Below are 16,955 nucleotides of genomic sequence, written 5' to 3'. Positions count from 1 at the left end.
ACATTAAAATTACGAAAGTACCAAGTTGATTACAGTCATAACTGAAGCTAAAGAACCGGCGTAACAGCAACAACAACAATGGTAAGAACATCTCCAAGTCTTTTAGCTGCATCGACACCCTTCCAGTGTGATTTGAACCGTTTTAAAGACGGATCCGTTGCCAAGAGCTGCAAAGTTAAAACAGCTAGTCCGGCACAAATGCATAACTGAACCGGTGAAATCAAAACACACATTTACCCTGCTGCTAACAAACATCATATTAGACAAAAAAGACTGTTAGATTTACTAACCGGCGAAAATTGTATGCTCGTGTACAAGATACACATGGTCGTCAAATTTTGTTCATTGAACACTTTACAAAAAAAATCTTAACAGTAAAAAACTTTATACATCGTATTATATTATAAACTTTTGTTGATCATAGATAAATTGGAATTGAAGAAGAAGTGCAAAGTACAAGCAATGATATATAACGCATGACACAGGTAGTGCGTTTGGTTAGATTTAGATGTTTCCAAGGACACAAATTCTGCAGTTGATCTCTATTGTATTATGTTTACACTAAGTCTAGTTAGGGCATAGTTTACCCGACCATGACGGTATCAAATCCAGCACTCTAGTACTTAAGCATCTTTCTGCCGCAATATAGACAATAAGCCGTGTATAAACCATAAACATAATTACGCGGAGCTTAACAAAGTTAAGTTTCCTCTAGGTCTTATGCCTCTGCCTCTGATATATCATTGCTTTGATTAAAAGTTTATAACTATTGTCATTTGTATATATTTCCCTTTTCTCTAACTCATTTTTGTTCCCGTTCCATTCAAAGACCAAGCAAATACTGTCTCTCTTGTAAGTTTCTTTTGAGTTTGAAGATAATTAACAGAAAGAAGTGTAAGATTAAAAATTGGAGGCTTTGAATTTATAATCTCTTGCAAAACCGAAGCTCTTATACCATGTTAAACCACCACGGACCTTTAAATCTCAAGTCATGACGGAATAAGTCAATAATATATATTAACCTAATATCCGGTTATTTTTACATATTTAATTGACCACATTGTTGGTCGAAATATTTGACAAAAACTATATATATTTGTATAGATGAGTTTACCTCTATGAAAAATATAATCAGTGCATGTGGAGAAAATTGATTTGTCCGCTCAATTATATGAATGTGGAAAGACTTGAGCTTGGTCTACCTATAGCACAAGAATTTCAATGTCCAAACAATGGCCAACTGTGTAACTTGGGTTGTTGGTAATGGAAATGTTTACCTTTGTACCAAAAAAAATAAAAAAAGATAAAAAAAAAAAACAATGGCCACAAATAATTTAAAATTTTGAGGGCTTGTTTGGTACTTTACTTGAATCTAACTTTTTAAACTTAAAAATACTTTTCAAGTTTTAGGCCTTCAAAACTTGTTTAGTACCACTATTTTCAAAAACTGAATTTCTCTAAAAACACTAAAAATGAGTTTTTAGAGCTTTTATACTTAAAACTCACTCTTTTCTTATCTCTCCTCCCCTCCCACTCTAGATCTATCTCTTTCTCTTATTTTTTCTTTCTCTCTCACCTGATCCGCTCTCTTCATTTTCTCTCTTCTTTTTTTTTCTTTTTCTTTTGTTTCCTCCCTTTTCTATATCTCCCCCAATCCTCTCTTTGTTTTCTTTTCTCTCTTCCTTCTCCCCCTTCTCCGACCACCTCTCTTTCTAATTTCTTTGTCCAGTTTAAGTTTAAGATTTAAAAACAATTTTAAATATCATACCAAACAAGTTTTTGAGTTTTTTGAAATTTTTTTTCAAGAGATCTTCTTAGAAATGTTTTGAGAAATGATGAATTTTTTTTAATAGAATACCAAACAATCCCTAAGATTTTTTGGTGGGTTGTGATGCTAAATAATAGTTCATTAATTTTTGTGTATACACGGATTATAAATTGCATATGTAAGATTATGAATTTAGATTCAAGCTTTATCTGATATAGACTTATAGTGCAATGCATGACAACACATTAACAAGTATCAATTAATTAAAATCACCAATACAATGCACGACCAGACGGCTTAAGATTGTAAATGTGACCCTTACACGCATGCTAATTACGCTATTAACAGAATTACTAATTACATCTCATGTCTGTAGAACTCATCATAAATACATCATGCATCACGAGGAAGAAATTCTTGAATACAACACCACATCTATTATAATAACTAATTTCTTGACCATCATGAGAATTGATTATTTCAAAAATGAATATGCATATACACGTGTTGTATGCAAGAAATTTGTCTAAAAAACGCATTTGGAATATAGCAAGTAAATGTGAAACATGATATAGATGCATTTCTCAAAGTGAAGATGGTAATGCATATCAATTACAACAACATCGAACGTTTGATTAACCAAATATGGTTCTGTCCATCTAGTCATTTGCAGTAATTGTGAAAAAAAATGTCAATTTCTAAAATACTATAGAGCTACAACCATCACGGTGTGGCTCAGTGGTTGAAGACGAATTTTAGGATCGTATTCTACACATCACGTCCTGAGTTCGATTCCTGACATTGATGAATCACACGATGGTGGTCAGGAGGAGGATGAAATGCCACTGTGAGTTTTTCCGGCCCCCAACATAGTGGATTGCAGTGACGAAGCCATCAATTGGTTCTTGTTTAAGAGAAGAAAGAAAATACTAGAGCTGCATAATTAGCAACCACTAATGTTGGACCAATTCATGACTTTCTAGGTATATTGTATAAATGTTCCAAAGTGAATTCATCTTTATTAATTATAGTGACATATAAGCCATTTTAAGATATGAACACCACCTTCTGTAAGGTGAAACAATGTACAGAATCACACCAAAAGTCCAAAACAAGGTATGAAAAGAACCATGTGCATGATTTCGCTTTAAATATAATTTTCTTATAATTAAAAATTAATTAATCCAAAGTTAATAAAATATGCGTGTGAGTGCATCCTAGTACCAACGACATAAAGGCACGAAAGCGCACGTTACATTGGTAGGGTGGTGCATGTCTGTTTTGCAGTTGCCGTGAGAAAAGTGCCAAGGGATATAAAAGTAAAAAATGATAGTATAAAAAGTTTGAGATCACAAGAAATCGTCAATGAAACAGTTGAGTCTTATCCTTTCTATTTTCTTCTACCCTAAATACAAAGCATCCTTCAATGCAAATGAATTATGAGTACTATACACAAATAACTAGCTATGGGATTTAGCATTCTTTTGTGTGACAGATGTTTATATTGTTTAATCGTGAATTTAAACTATAGAATTTGACCAACATCAACCTAATATTACTGATTTAAATTTACCATTATGTAAACATTATAACATTGTATCTTTCGATATTGTTTGAAGTAAGAAATTTCAGGAGCATAATGACATAAAACTTATGAAATTATATACAGTAAAACCTCTCTAAAGTTATACAGTTGAGACCGAACCAATTTTATAATTTTAAGGAGGTTATTGCTTAATGAAGATATAGCTTAAATTATTATTTATTGCTTTATTTACCATTAATGAATGTTGTATTTCTTAAATAGGATTCCTTGCAAATTTTTGTTATGTGAAAGTGTGTTTCCTTAAGATGAGACCAAGAAAAATTAAAACTTATTACAATATGGAGTTTATTCTAATACATAACTGAAATATTATTTATTGACTTATTTATCCTTAATGAATTATGTATTTCCTAAATAGGATTCCTTGGACGCTCCAAGGATTTAATTTGTTGCATATTTTGTACTTAGTGACAATTATAACTATGTAGAGGCGTGTTTCCTTAACATAATGTCAAGAAAAATTATAACTTATTACAATATGAAGTTTATTCTAATACATAACCAGTCCAGAATCTTTTATGACTTTAAGAATGTTATTCCATTATAAGGTATTACTTTAGAGACGTTTTACTTACAATGCTAATGTGAAAATTACAAGTTACCATATACACAACTAATATACCAATTCCTTTGCAAAACTAAATAACTGAATCTAGACACTTTGAGTTAATCTGTTGTCTTATTATTCTTTTGCTGACCTGGTCACAAAGTGAGAAGAGATGGTAAAAGCTTAAGCTGGAGAGGAACTAATAATTGTGTGCTTAGACAAATCAATGTTTAGACTATTAGACTATTAGTAACCTGTTGCTTCATCTTTGTTGATTTTGCAATTAAATTAGGTGATTTGGAAAAAATTCTACATCTCTATCAGTACACAATGACCTTTACAAAACAGACCCCCTTCCCCCCTCTAGTTTATGTGGAAATACACACCAAATTCCCAAACACTAACAAGTTGCTTTTGGAGATTTGTTAGATGCTTCTCTTAAATCTCACAAAGAAAACTTTATATGCTTAATTAATTTTCTTAAAAACAAAAATAAGCATTGAATAGGAAAAAAAAAGGTTGATTCTTGCAAATTGGGTTGATGAGGAAAACCTCCACTGGGTAGAGAAATCTCTTGACTTCATAAAGAAATGACTCCTTTGTTCTGGCCCTATATACTCAATGTTAGATGTCACAATTAAACAAATCAAAATCAAGATTCCATCTAAATGGAGTCAACTGAAAGAAAGGATCTGAATTTGACAATGCGCAGCTGGTAAATTATCTACAAAAGTTGGAAAACATTGTATGGAATATGTTTAATAGACCAATAAATTTGAAATAAATTATATGCGAGGAATCATTTCTAATCATTTTGTTTTTGTCCAGATCTTTTACTTTAAATCTCGACAAAATATATATGACATGTTTTAGTCTAGATAAACAACTTAACTGTATATTAATGTGATATAAATCCTGTAAATTTGATATTCCTCCATCCAGAAGGGCACCTACATTTGAGATTTGATTACCAAAGGCTTAATATGAAACTTGAAACTTATGGAATCAAACAATTGAATTCTAACAAGAAAATTAATGGAAGAGAAAGTAGGGAAACTAATTTAACCAAAAAGAAACACTGTATGTATGCAGAAGTCCTGCAGATTCTTTACATCATCTTCCTCCCAATAGGACCATTTGGATATTGGAAATCTCCTTCCACTAAAGCAAAAACCTTGAGAAGACCATATCATCATGCTTTTTTACAAGAGGAAAATTAACCCAAAAAGCCAATGGGAATGGACCCCACTTTGATCAAACTGGAAAGAGCAGTAGGGTATCTAAGACTAAAGGACAAGAACTAACTGAACTATCCAAAAACCCTTAAAAAAAATATCAGCTAGCCAGAGACTGAGAGGAGAAGATAGAAAACCTCAGATTCTTCAGCTGGCTAGCTAATTAGTAACTGAATTATAAGAAGAAGTTGAACATCCAGCTGCTGCTGCCCCACCATACTGATAACCTGTACCTGCACCTTCCTGGTTATCCTCCTCCATTGGTGGAAGCTCATTTAGGTCAAAGTTCAAAACTTTTCCTCCACCACCACCACCTACTATAGTCTGACTGGAATGAGCTTGCAGCTGCTGCTGTAGCTGCTCAGAAGGACCCACCACCACCACCTGCTGCTGCTGCTGCTGCTCAGTGGGGCCAGTCCAGTGGCACCTCTTATGACCCCCCAAAGCTTGACCTGTTGGGAAGGTCTTGTTACAGATTTTGCACTGGTGGTGCTGCTGATGATCAAGTGCTACTCTTTCTGCTTCATCACCATGCACCCTATCTTCAGCAGCCGGATCGTCAGCGGATGCAGACTGGTCCTCCATTGATGAGTGGGCCACCGTGATCCCCTTGAGCTTGTTGTGGCTTGACATGTGTCCTCCCAGAGCTTGGTGGCTCGGGAAACACTTCGCACAGAGATTGCACTTGTACCTCAGCCTTCCTTCCAAGTCCACCAACTTCATCTTCCTCCTCTTCCTCCTCACCACCGCAATGCTCTCAGAATTCTGACTGTCTGACAATTCATCCTCCATATTATTATGGTTTCCAATATTTTCCTCCTCCATTAATCCAAGCTTCAAGAAATTCTTCACCGTTGAATTTTCTTGACCAAACCCACCACCATATGCATCATACCATTTTTTATCGCTCCTCTTCACCTCAGATGATGCTCCCTTCCTCTTGTTTGTGGACCCCACGGTGGCGGGTGCAGTGTACCCATGGTATGGAAGTCCACCCTCTCGGTCCTGATTGGTGGTGATCAAGAAATTGCTGTTGGTGACCTCACACATGGTCTCATCAGCTCCTCCTCCTTCCAATGGATTGGCCTGAGCTAGCATCAAAAGATCATGGACAGCTTCCTCCATCTGCTCTTCGTCTTCTTCAACAGTCCTGGGACTTCTCGAATCCAATCCGGAGACGGACTGGTCAGAGTCGGACTCAAATCCTGTGCTGCCGCTCTTCCTCCCTCTCCTTGCGGTTTGTGACCATTTAGGCAGAGTCTTGGACAGATTAAGAACCGAACTTTTCGACCTGAAAAACGTCTCATCAGACTCAATCTGATCCTCCTGAGCTTTCCTATTACTCTGATCAGGCACAGCATCTGACACAGTGGAAGAAGAGCTGTTTTTGGCGGTCGGAGGCGGCTGAATTCCCCTCCATTCTCTCTCGGGATGCGACCTCATATGCCCAAAAAGTGACTTCATCGACGGAAAATTCTTGCCGCAAACGCAACAAACAGGCTTCATATTGCTGATGCTGCTGCTATTTCCTCCAATCCCCAAAATCCCACCAGCATTCGAGCTTCCAACATTGGAATTTCTTGGTTTCGAATTGTTGGGTTTTGATGAAATCGTGTTCTTGCGAGACTGATTAAACAATTCCTTGTTAGCTTGAACATGCATTCTCATGTGGCCTCCAAGAGCCTTACCTGAGCTGAAACCCTTGAGGCAGACCTCGCAGAATCGGGTAAATTCCGGCAGCGGAGCAGCAGAAAAGTTTTGAGGGTTTTGGCCTAAAGGTTCCGGCTTTGCAACCTTGAGCTTCAGAAACAGTCCTCCATTGTTGCTCTCCATCTCTTCCCCGCTCAGTTTCTTTGGGGGCTTTCGCTCCTGATCGCTGGCAGCTAGTGGTGGAAACCTAGTCTCTTGGTGTTCGATATCCATGTGAGAAAAAAAACCCAGCTCGGAAATTTAATGATAGTGTGAAACCGCAGCTAGTGAGGATTTTAATGATCGTCTAGATTTTCTTTTTTTTGGGTGCTTGGGGAATAAGAAAAGAAAGAAGATTTTGGTAGAAAGGAGCTAAAGCTAAGGAGCAGATGTGAGTATGCGGGAACCCTACTAGCAGATTGAGATTATACACACACACACACACACACACACACACACACATACACATATATATTATATATGAAAATATAAATGTGAAAAGGTTAGCTTAGCTGAGAAGCAAAATTAGGCTACTTTGATCATGATCTTGTTTTGGTTAATTATAAGTCCTGAAAATCCTGATCTCCCTATAATCAAGAACTCTAAGAGGGGAAAGAAAACAAGGAAACTGTGGCATCCAGCTAATGATGTCATCAGATTACAGCTCAAAAAAAGGATTAGAGTTGAAAAATAGCTAAGGAAAGGAGCAGACAAACAAACCCAGAAGAGATAAGAGAGAGAGAGAGAGAGAGAGAGAGAGAGAGAGAGAGGACTTCACAAATTCTGCGGCAGTTAGGCAGGCCTTCGGTCTTTCAAGTCACCAAATTGTTATAGAATGAGAATTATAATTGTTATATTTTTATAGATATTGTTAGGTTTTTTAATTAATATTATTTTGGGATTTAACTGCTGTTTGTATGAGTTTTGGTTCATGGGCAATTTGACTGTCAAAGCCTGTTAATCCGTTCTTTCAGAATCTCCAAATTCTCACGGAATTTTGAGTCACTAACCGAGAAGAGTGAGAATTTTGAGAAGTTTGAAAACCATAAAACCACCGCACAAAAAATAGAGAACTGATAATCAAACTCTCTTAAGATTTTCTATAAAATCTTTGTTATTTCATGTTTTTGGTACAATATTTTATAATGTTAACACAAAATTAACTTTAAACTGTAGATTGACAAAGAGGTCATAACAATCCTAATTTTGATAGAGATCCTTCAAAAAATAAGAAGAGTTCAATGAAAAATTAAAAATTAAACTCCATCCAAACGAAGGTTTAGGTAGTACTGTTTAGTGTGAAGTGTACCACTCTCTTCTATCCCACTATGACTATTTAGGAGCCCCCCTTACAACAATAAACCATACCTGCCCCAAAGAGTAAGGGTTTTTGGAATTTCCTCCTTAAAATTTTTTTTTTTCTAATTTTTGTCTTACATTATAATTTAATTTTAATCTTCCTTGGAAGATACTCCGAGGCCAATCATCCGGAATTCTCTCAGTTTTCACAAAAATTTAGGATACAATCTTTTCTCATTATTCCTCCAACCCCAAAAATTAGCTTTTTGTCTTCTTTTTTTAAGGAGTTTTTTTTTTTTTCTCTTCTTATTTGTGTTACCTTTTATAAGTGTTAATCAATGATAAATTATTCCACTATTTTGTAATGAAAATTTTACTATACTTTGATGTAATTTATAAACTAAATTTTTGCAACTTTAATTGTTGAATCTTTAACCGATAATATGTCCATTAAAATTTTCAATACATGAGATATTCGCAGCATATATTAAAAAAATCTCATTTTTCTATTTAGAATAAAATCCCGAAAGGATTTCCTACTCTATCAAGGAGAGGAAATTAAAAAAGGCCAAGAAGCCTAGCAAAGTGGGAACTCTCTTGGGTTAGTTTCAAAATCCGTGCTTATCACCATCCTTTAAGTTAATGCATGTCATTATTATCCCCTTTAATCCTCTTTCATGTGAATTTTCACACCTCACACCACCATATTCACCAAATTTTTCAATGTGCTCAAAACACATGATGGTACGCCAAATGTTAATACAAGTGATGAAAATTTTTTATTTTCAAACGTTTCTCCAATTGTATAATTACATGAGATGTTCAACCCTCATGTTCCCACCATTCACCACTCACCACACACATGACTAGAGTCCAAATAAGAAAGTGAGTAGAGGAGCAAATTTTCCAATTTATTTCTTCTATCCTTTTGTTTCCACGCGGTTTCAAACCTTTGAATGGTCTCCATGTTTCCAATTTTATGAGCAAGGAATTTAAATTCTCTACTTAATGTTTTGACGAAGGAAAATGTGTGAAGGAAGTCGTTACATTTGAGTCTTTGACCAGCAAGCTTTTTGTCTAATTTTTTTTAACAAACGATATTATCTACCGTACGAAAGAGAAGGGGTAGGCTAAGCCTTACAATAGACAATAATTTGGCTCAAATTTGCCCTTGACAATAATCGAACATAAAACATCTCACTTACAAGTAAAGAGGAACAACTTGATCGAAGAATATCATTATATCGTAGTACTAAGCAGCTGCCTTTCGTCTAACTATAGTTTAGCTTTTTAAACTTAGTTGTACAATGTACGAGGTTAAGAGCACTAATTTTCCAATTCACATATTGTATTATCTGTTTGTATTAAAATATCATATAGTGTGTCAAAAAGAAAATCATTACTTACGTATACAATTTGTTTGTTTGAAGGGGAACTAATTAATTAAGGTAAAATATGTATTACCACGTTATGAGAGGTAAAAAGTCTCCGTTAAAATGTATTTCCTAAGCCAATAGTTTTATTTCTAGTTGATTAAGAAAGCAAGTAATAGTCATATTTGAAAGTAAAAAATGTAGGACTTGGCTTAGCCAAAGTTGACTAGGATAATGCACTGCCTCATCCCACTTGGTTACCTCTCTTTATAATTTTGTTACAATATATTTTACTCTAAGGAGAGGGGGACTAGGCTAGATCAACCATTAATTAGGTATCAAACTTAACTTAATTACAATACTCCCTTGCTATCTATGTAAGTCAAATATGAAACATCTTACTTATAAATAAGGAGAAATATCATTAAATTATAGTATTAGTTGATCCTCTCCTTGCAATTTAGATTAGGTTAAAATATCACCCAATAAATTTGAGATAGTGGCGTAATTCATTTTTTTTTTTTTTGTGTTTAACATTCCCTTGGATGATGAGATTAAAAATAGATAGAAACCCAAGATAAAAAATAATTCTAACTAGCTCAAAAGTCAATTGTAGTGATCTGCGTCCGTTAGGTGTTGTAGGGGTCGTTGGAAATGTTTTTGAAATGACTGAAAATCATTTTTATTAAAATGTTTTTAAAACCAATATTTAGTAAAAATCCAAGTAAATAATGGAAAAACTCTTTAAGTGCTTTCTTAAAAAATCACATATCTGATACTTCTTCCAAAATGCATTTAAAGTACTTTTGGAACCCCAAATAAATTTCACCAAAAGCACATTCACTCATTTTAAAAGCACTTTCAAACGAGCTCGTAAACATTGCATAATGTCCAATACATATTTAATCCTAACCGTGCTTTTCAATCCACCTTTAAATTTTGGAAATCACAACCAATTTTTCTCCTCCTACACACTTGTTTAATCCTAACCGTGTTTTCTATTTGATTTATTCAATCCGATATCAGGAATATGTGTGAGGGATGTGTAGAAGGCTAAAGACTGAAAATAAGCTCCCTTAGATTTTAGACTGCAGTTCCAGGAATTACTATTGTTACATTGAATATCAAGAACTATCAAAGATCGTCACTGCAATGGAATCCTACTAATCCAAAGTGAAGGCAAATTCAACAGATGTTACAAAGAGCTGCCCCCTTTCACCCCTTCCGCAATTTTTTTCTGCGGATGGGGCATACTGAGGGGTAACCTTACCAATGAAAAATGAAAACCGAACTAGGTTAAATACCGGCAACGATGACTACTACAACAAGGCATACAAGAGAGGAAAATGATGCCTACGAAACAAGTTGCCTATCTAACGAACATGGAGGCTATTGCTGTGTAGGATTGTAGGAAGATTTATATTCCAGCAGTTCGGTCCTGTATCTCTCCTTGTCCTTCATCCCTTTATCCTGATAAACCTGCACCGCAGCACTGGAGTGTTATGATGAACACTTCAAGAAGACTTCCAATATGACGCAAGTTAGAAGTGTTGAGAATCAACACAAAAGGAGATGAAAATAGTAATTCTATCGAAGCATGTGAAACTTCTTCTCAAACCTTAGATCTATACCGGAACACACATATACGATGATGAAATTAGCTTGGGACGTTACGGGCGAAAAAGGACTAACTGAAGAAAAAAAAAATTGTCACCAACTCAGTATACCTGTTTCTCGGCCTCTGTGAGATTGTTCCATAGATACCCAATTTTTTTGCTGATGGCTCTCTCTTGCCCATAGTACAAAGGTTTTAATCTGGCATAATTCTCAGCGAAGAAGAAATTGTAACCGCTCCTGTTTGACTTGGGCCGAAAGGGATCACGTAATGCCAACCTGGATCTCTTTCGGTTCTGTCGAGTAGGCATGTCCGAAAAACTCTGAGAAACATATGTAGATGTAGGAGCATGATACAAGACACCTTTCAGTTCATCAGAACCCAAGTTGACAGTAGCCAGATATCCACTGTCAAATTTCCCATCAATGGTTCCCATGATTGAACAACCAAGCTGCACTTCTGTGCTTTCTGTACATAAGATAGAGAAAACATATCCATATTGCAATTAATTCATGGCCTTGCAGATCAAATAACTAGATGCTATCAATAAGGTCAAGTAACTAGGAAATAATGATACTGAATAAGAAAGACGAAAGTAAAAGCCTCATAGCAAGTCATAAAGTTATAAGATGGATTCCCTAATAAAATTTACAATGTGGTTCATCCATATTTCTTAATAGAAGTTCCTATGTTGTTTATCTTCTTCACTGCAACTTTCCCGAAGATATCTCAAAAGGGCCATCAGAAAAGCTTGACCACTAGCAAGGAATTTTTTTAATTCACCTATCTAACTTTAAGAAGTTACAGAATTGTTTCATACGATTTCTTCTGAGAATTGTCAGCAGGAGGTATACTCTACGATTGCAAATAAAAGGTTTTCTGGAAACTTACAGTTTAATGTAGACACCAAGGAGAAAACATACTCATAGTTATATAGTTCTACTTCTACAACTAGTTTGGCGCAACCATTATTAGAACCATAACATCGAGATGGAGGTTAAGCCTACCCTGACCTGGAAATTGGTTTGTACTTGCACCTTCCTCCATGGTGGCTGACCCATTGAAAAGGTTCTTGCTTAGAGGCTCTGGAAAAAAGGAAACAAGAAAACCATATATTTTTCCAATCAATAAAATAAATGAAACAACACACAAAATCAACAAGGACCCCTGTCTTCAATTACCAAGCACTGGTATGCTATAAACTTCTTTGTGGAAATAATAGGCCTGCTCAAAGTGATACAGCAAAGACAAGTAGTACTTCCGTAAGACAAACGAAGCACTGGTAATTGTTGTTGGGAAATTGAAGGCCGCAATCACTTCCTTCCATTTGCGATCTCTAATCACCTGTAACCAGTTTAAGAGAATCTAAAGTGAAATAAAATTCAAAACATAAAAAAGGAACTTTGGAATGGCTCCACGAAATAAGGGAGAAAATAAAAGGATGAAGATTAACATAGGCAATAAGTTTGGATGAAGATTAACATAGGCAATAAGTTTAACTCAGCTTAAGAATCTCATATAAACAACCATTAAACAGAAAAGCAAAATGAACTAACCTTTTCAAGCCCGTCACGACATGTGACTTCTACAAAAAGGAGATGTAGATCCAGAGTTTTTCCTCCTACAGTAGGAATCCTGCACAAAGAGCATTAATCTTATCCTCATGGACTTTCCGTTTTTTCTGTACTCTACACTAAATTTTCATGAACTCAAGGACTCAGAAATATGATCCTATAGGACAGATCCTGTTCAAGTCAGGCCGTCGTAACTAGGTTTTCATCAATGCCTAAAAACTATGAAAGGAAATAAGTTATACAATCAGCACAGCAGTTTAGGAACGGTTTCTGATGCACAAAAAGAATCATGGCATGACAAAGTCCACGTTCATAAACAGCTTATTTCTGCACCCCTTAGACTGTATCCTTCAAACTACCCTACTTCAATACTAATGAAGAAATACCTTCAGACATCCCACAAAATGACCCAGTTTCAGGATTTCACCAACCATCACTGATAACATTTCCTAGTTACCAAAAAAGCCTATTTATGCTTCTGTAAGGTATCAAAACCAAATGCAAATTCACAAGGATAAGCAATAAACTAAGCAATTGAAGACGCATTAATATCGCAACATGGAAACTAGGTTTCCATGACCACAAAATAAGAATGAAGAAATATAAGGTTATAACAGCTAAAAAATACCAACATCAAAAGATAGCATACTAAAATAAATTAGCAATTCTTAAATCCTTAAAAAGGAAACAGCCCTAATTTCCCCACGACATGGTGCTGTTTTTAGTGTAGTAATGCTGCATACATGGAAAATTTCAGCTCAAAAGTAGACATCCAAGAAAATCAAATCCCCATTTATTAAAGTTATGCAAAGGAAACGACGACTAATGAAGATTTGGGAAATTCCAATTTTCTTGAATGAAGCATCTCTCGTGAATGACAAACTCAGATCTTGGTAAGAAACAATAATCTTACTAATGGCAAAGAAAAAAGAAGGATAACGTGAGCCAGTATTATAAGTGGTCTGTGGAAATGATGGATTGCATTGCGATAAATCTTGGGATTGCACATTGTCCACCATCCCTAACTCAAAATCAAATAGAGAGAGGCACCACAGGGGATATAAATTTGATATCAGCATTCAACTGAACTTCTAGAATCCCAAAAAAAAATATCCTGAATTTGCTAAAAATACCCGAAACAATGTGTACAACGCAGTCTAAATTTTTCAGTCAGTCGCCATTCAATCAATTCAAACCGAGGAATAGGCAACATAGTTTTGATTAAAACCAGTCAATTGAAGTATGCAACATGCAAAAACAATGGAAGTATATCAAGTGAGGCAACACAACAACAATAAAGCCTTATCCTGAGCGGGATCGGCTATATGAATCCTAGAACGCCACGCTCAGTTTTGTGTCATGTCTTCCGTTATATCCAAGTAGTCCAAGTGAGGCAATGAAAAGATAAAAACACGACACAAATATATAATTTTCCAATTATTCCAACATATTAAGACCCAAAATAGCAAAACAAAAACAACCCAATTCATCAAATAGCCCAACAAAACGAAATCTAAGTTGTAAGAAAAGCGAACCGAGCCAAATTACATGAATTGATCAAACCAGTCAACTGAAGTAGCAACATGCAAATTCAATGTCAATACAAACATATAATTTTCCAATTCTGCCAACATATCAAGACCCAAAACAGCAAAACAAACACAACCCAATTCACCAAACGACCCAAATATAAAAAATCAAATCTTTCACAAAAGGGACAAAACCCAAAATGTACATGAATTTGGTTCTGAACGAATCGTGAAACTCCCTCAGCTTTTCCAAGAAAAGGTCGGAGCTTTGAACGACTTCCTCATACGTTGCTGTGGGTGAAGGATAAGCCTTTGGGGCGGAGGCGGGGGATGAGAGAGAAGACCCATTGGCGGGGAGAGAGAGGAGTCGTTGCTGGTGAGCAGAAGTGACTGAGGAAGAAGAAGGCTTCTCCTTTTCTGTAATTTTTTGTGTTGGGACCTCAGACATTTTGTCACAGAGAAAAAAGGGAGGGTAAAGATTTGATGGATGGATTAAGATGCTAGATAACCAGAAGGCAACGGACCAGCCTTTTTATTTTAGTCAAATTATATGATTATATAAAGATATTGGAAAATGATCCTCACCTGTTCCTTTTGGTAGAGATCCGAAAGATCAAGCAATCACAACTGTTCATTGTATATCGTACGTTTAGTTTTCGTTAGATACTATTTATTTTTAATTTTTAATTTTTAATTTAAAAGAATTTATAATCATATGATATACAATGAACGACCGTGATTGCTTGATCTCTCGGATCTCACGAAGAGGATCCTACGGGGATCCTTTCCCTAAGATATTGGATATGACTAGGCCCTAGAATACTTTCCTAATAATTAAAGATTGCGACTTTATTTATTGGTTGTCGATACAAACGATAATATAAATTAATTCAAAATTTATGATAAGAAAATTTAAACTTGTATTTACACAAGAGTGGAGACAAATGGATATAAAGATTCGAAATCAAAAGCTTAGATTTTAAATAAAATGTTTTTAACTAACTGAACGTGTGTAGAGAAATATTTTGAGTGTTGATGAAGAATTGGGATGGGCTGATGGCTTTGGTAAAACACATATTTGGGAAGGCAAAGCCGTGATTGGTACCTTTGTTGGCTAAAATTAATAAGATTCTGTAAATTTTGGACCCTTTCCTTTTACTCCTTTTTCTGTTAATAAAAGTAGAAATATGAAGAGCATATTAAGTTCCAAGGGTAAAAGAGAAAGAAGATGGAGTATAGAATGTGATTTTTATGAGTAAATGCTACATATCATAATTGTACCATTTTTTTAATAGAAATATGGCTTACTAATACGAAGTGTTATAAACGTGGTATGAAAAATGTGATAAGAGTAGCATTTTTGATGAACTGATAAGAATTTCATCATAATATAAATTGTGCTAAAGTTCCAAAAATTAGATGATTACATTCATGAAATGTTTAAGTTCATCGATTTTGCCTGAATTTAGTAGATTTCTGTATTTTTTTCTAACTTTTAATTTGAGTGAACAAACTATGCTTATGTTGGCTTAAACATGTAAGTCAGGTCATTTAGTCAAGTGATAGCTTATTTTCATCCAAATTCAATCCTCATTTCTCATAAATTAAAATAGTTAAAAATACATTTTTGTCGATAAAAAAACATATCCATAATCAAATTAATTTTGTTGCATCACCATATTAAAAGTATCCGAAAAAGAAGGGTAAAATGCGGTTTGACCCCTTAAATTATTACTTTAGTTGAAATTGATCCCTTAAACTAATTTTTTGGTAAATTAACTCCCTGAACTATTTAAAATCAGCCAATTAACTCTTTGTCGTTAGATTTCGTCCACTACTCCGTCAAATTCAAGGGCAAATTAATCTTTTTTATCATCAATTCTTACTTGTCAGTTATAACAACCAATAAAATAATGGCATGTGGACACAAAATAATTCAAAAACTCATAGCATAATAAGAAACATAAAGAAACCAAACGTTTGCATAACCGACCATTTATTACGTGTCCACATGTCATATCTCAACCCGGGGCGGATCACTTCCCGGGCCCGCTCGACCACCATAGCACGATATTGTCCGCTTTGGGCTTACCATTCCCTCACGGTTTTGGGAAACTTACACAAGAACTTCCCAATGGATCACCCATCCTAGGAATGCTCTCGCGTGCTACTCGCTTAACTTCGGAGTTCCCATGGAATCTAAAGCCAGTGAGCTCCCAAAAGACCTCGTGCTAGGTAGGGGTGAGAATATACATTTAAGGATCACTCCCTTGGGCGATGTGGGATGTCACACCACATGTCATAATTTTATTGGTAGTTATAAGTGATGTGTAAGAATTGATGACAAAAAGACTAATTTGCCCTTGAATTTGACAGAATAATGGACAAAATCTAACGACAAAGGATTAATTGGCTGATTTTAAATAATTTAAGAGGTTAATTTATCAAAAAAATCGTTCATGGGTCAAACAACAATTTACCCGAAAAAGAATGGTACTCCAAAACTATGAAATAAGGAATGTCCCAAATTCGTCATAGTTGTTGATGCCTCGGGGGGGGGGGGGGGATCGTCGTGGGGGGGTGGGGGTGTGGGGGTGTTCAATCTAAAGATTTGAAGGAGTGCATTGCATGATGGATTTGGATACCCTTGAGAACATGAAATAATAGCTAGTAAATTCCAAATTCCAACAAAACACATGCATTCAAACTCAAAACGAAGA

At 35.3% G+C, this 16,955-nt stretch overlaps 2 protein-coding genes across 3 annotated transcripts; both read right to left on the bottom strand.

Annotated features, from left to right (window-relative positions):
- Nucleotides 1-5,315: 5,315 nt before the first annotated feature.
- On the bottom strand, nt 5,316-7,079 carry LOC137715634 (uncharacterized). Its single transcript, XM_068454976.1, has one exon. It carries the CDS (start codon nt 7,077-7,079, stop codon nt 5,316-5,318), a length of 1,764 nt encoding a protein of 587 aa, XP_068311077.1.
- A 3,501-nt stretch (nt 7,080-10,580) lies between these two features.
- Nucleotides 10,581-14,750, bottom strand: LOC137716040 (high mobility group B protein 10-like). 2 transcript variants are annotated; one of them, XM_068455430.1, is made up of 6 exons: nt 14,442-14,750; nt 12,689-12,767; nt 12,314-12,476; nt 12,140-12,217; nt 11,245-11,600; nt 10,581-10,996 (listed from the first exon to the last, which is right to left on the bottom strand). In XM_068455430.1, the coding sequence occupies exons 1-6, from the start codon at nt 14,681-14,683 to the stop codon at nt 10,907-10,909; spliced, it is 1,008 nt and encodes a 335-aa protein (XP_068311531.1). In that variant the 5' UTR covers nt 14,684-14,750; the 3' UTR covers nt 10,581-10,906. The 2 variants fall into 2 exon arrangements, with proteins under 2 accessions (XP_068311531.1, XP_068311532.1); XM_068455431.1 differs by having other exon boundaries at nt 12,146-12,217.
- Between the last annotated feature and the right edge of the window lie 2,205 nt (nt 14,751-16,955).

The sequence above is a fragment of the Pyrus communis genome, chromosome 14 (genome assembly GCF_963583255.1).
Source record: "Pyrus communis chromosome 14, drPyrComm1.1, whole genome shotgun sequence".
NCBI lineage: Eukaryota > Viridiplantae > Streptophyta > Magnoliopsida > Rosales > Rosaceae > Pyrus > Pyrus communis.
This window is presented reverse-complemented; position numbering and strand designations above follow the sequence as displayed.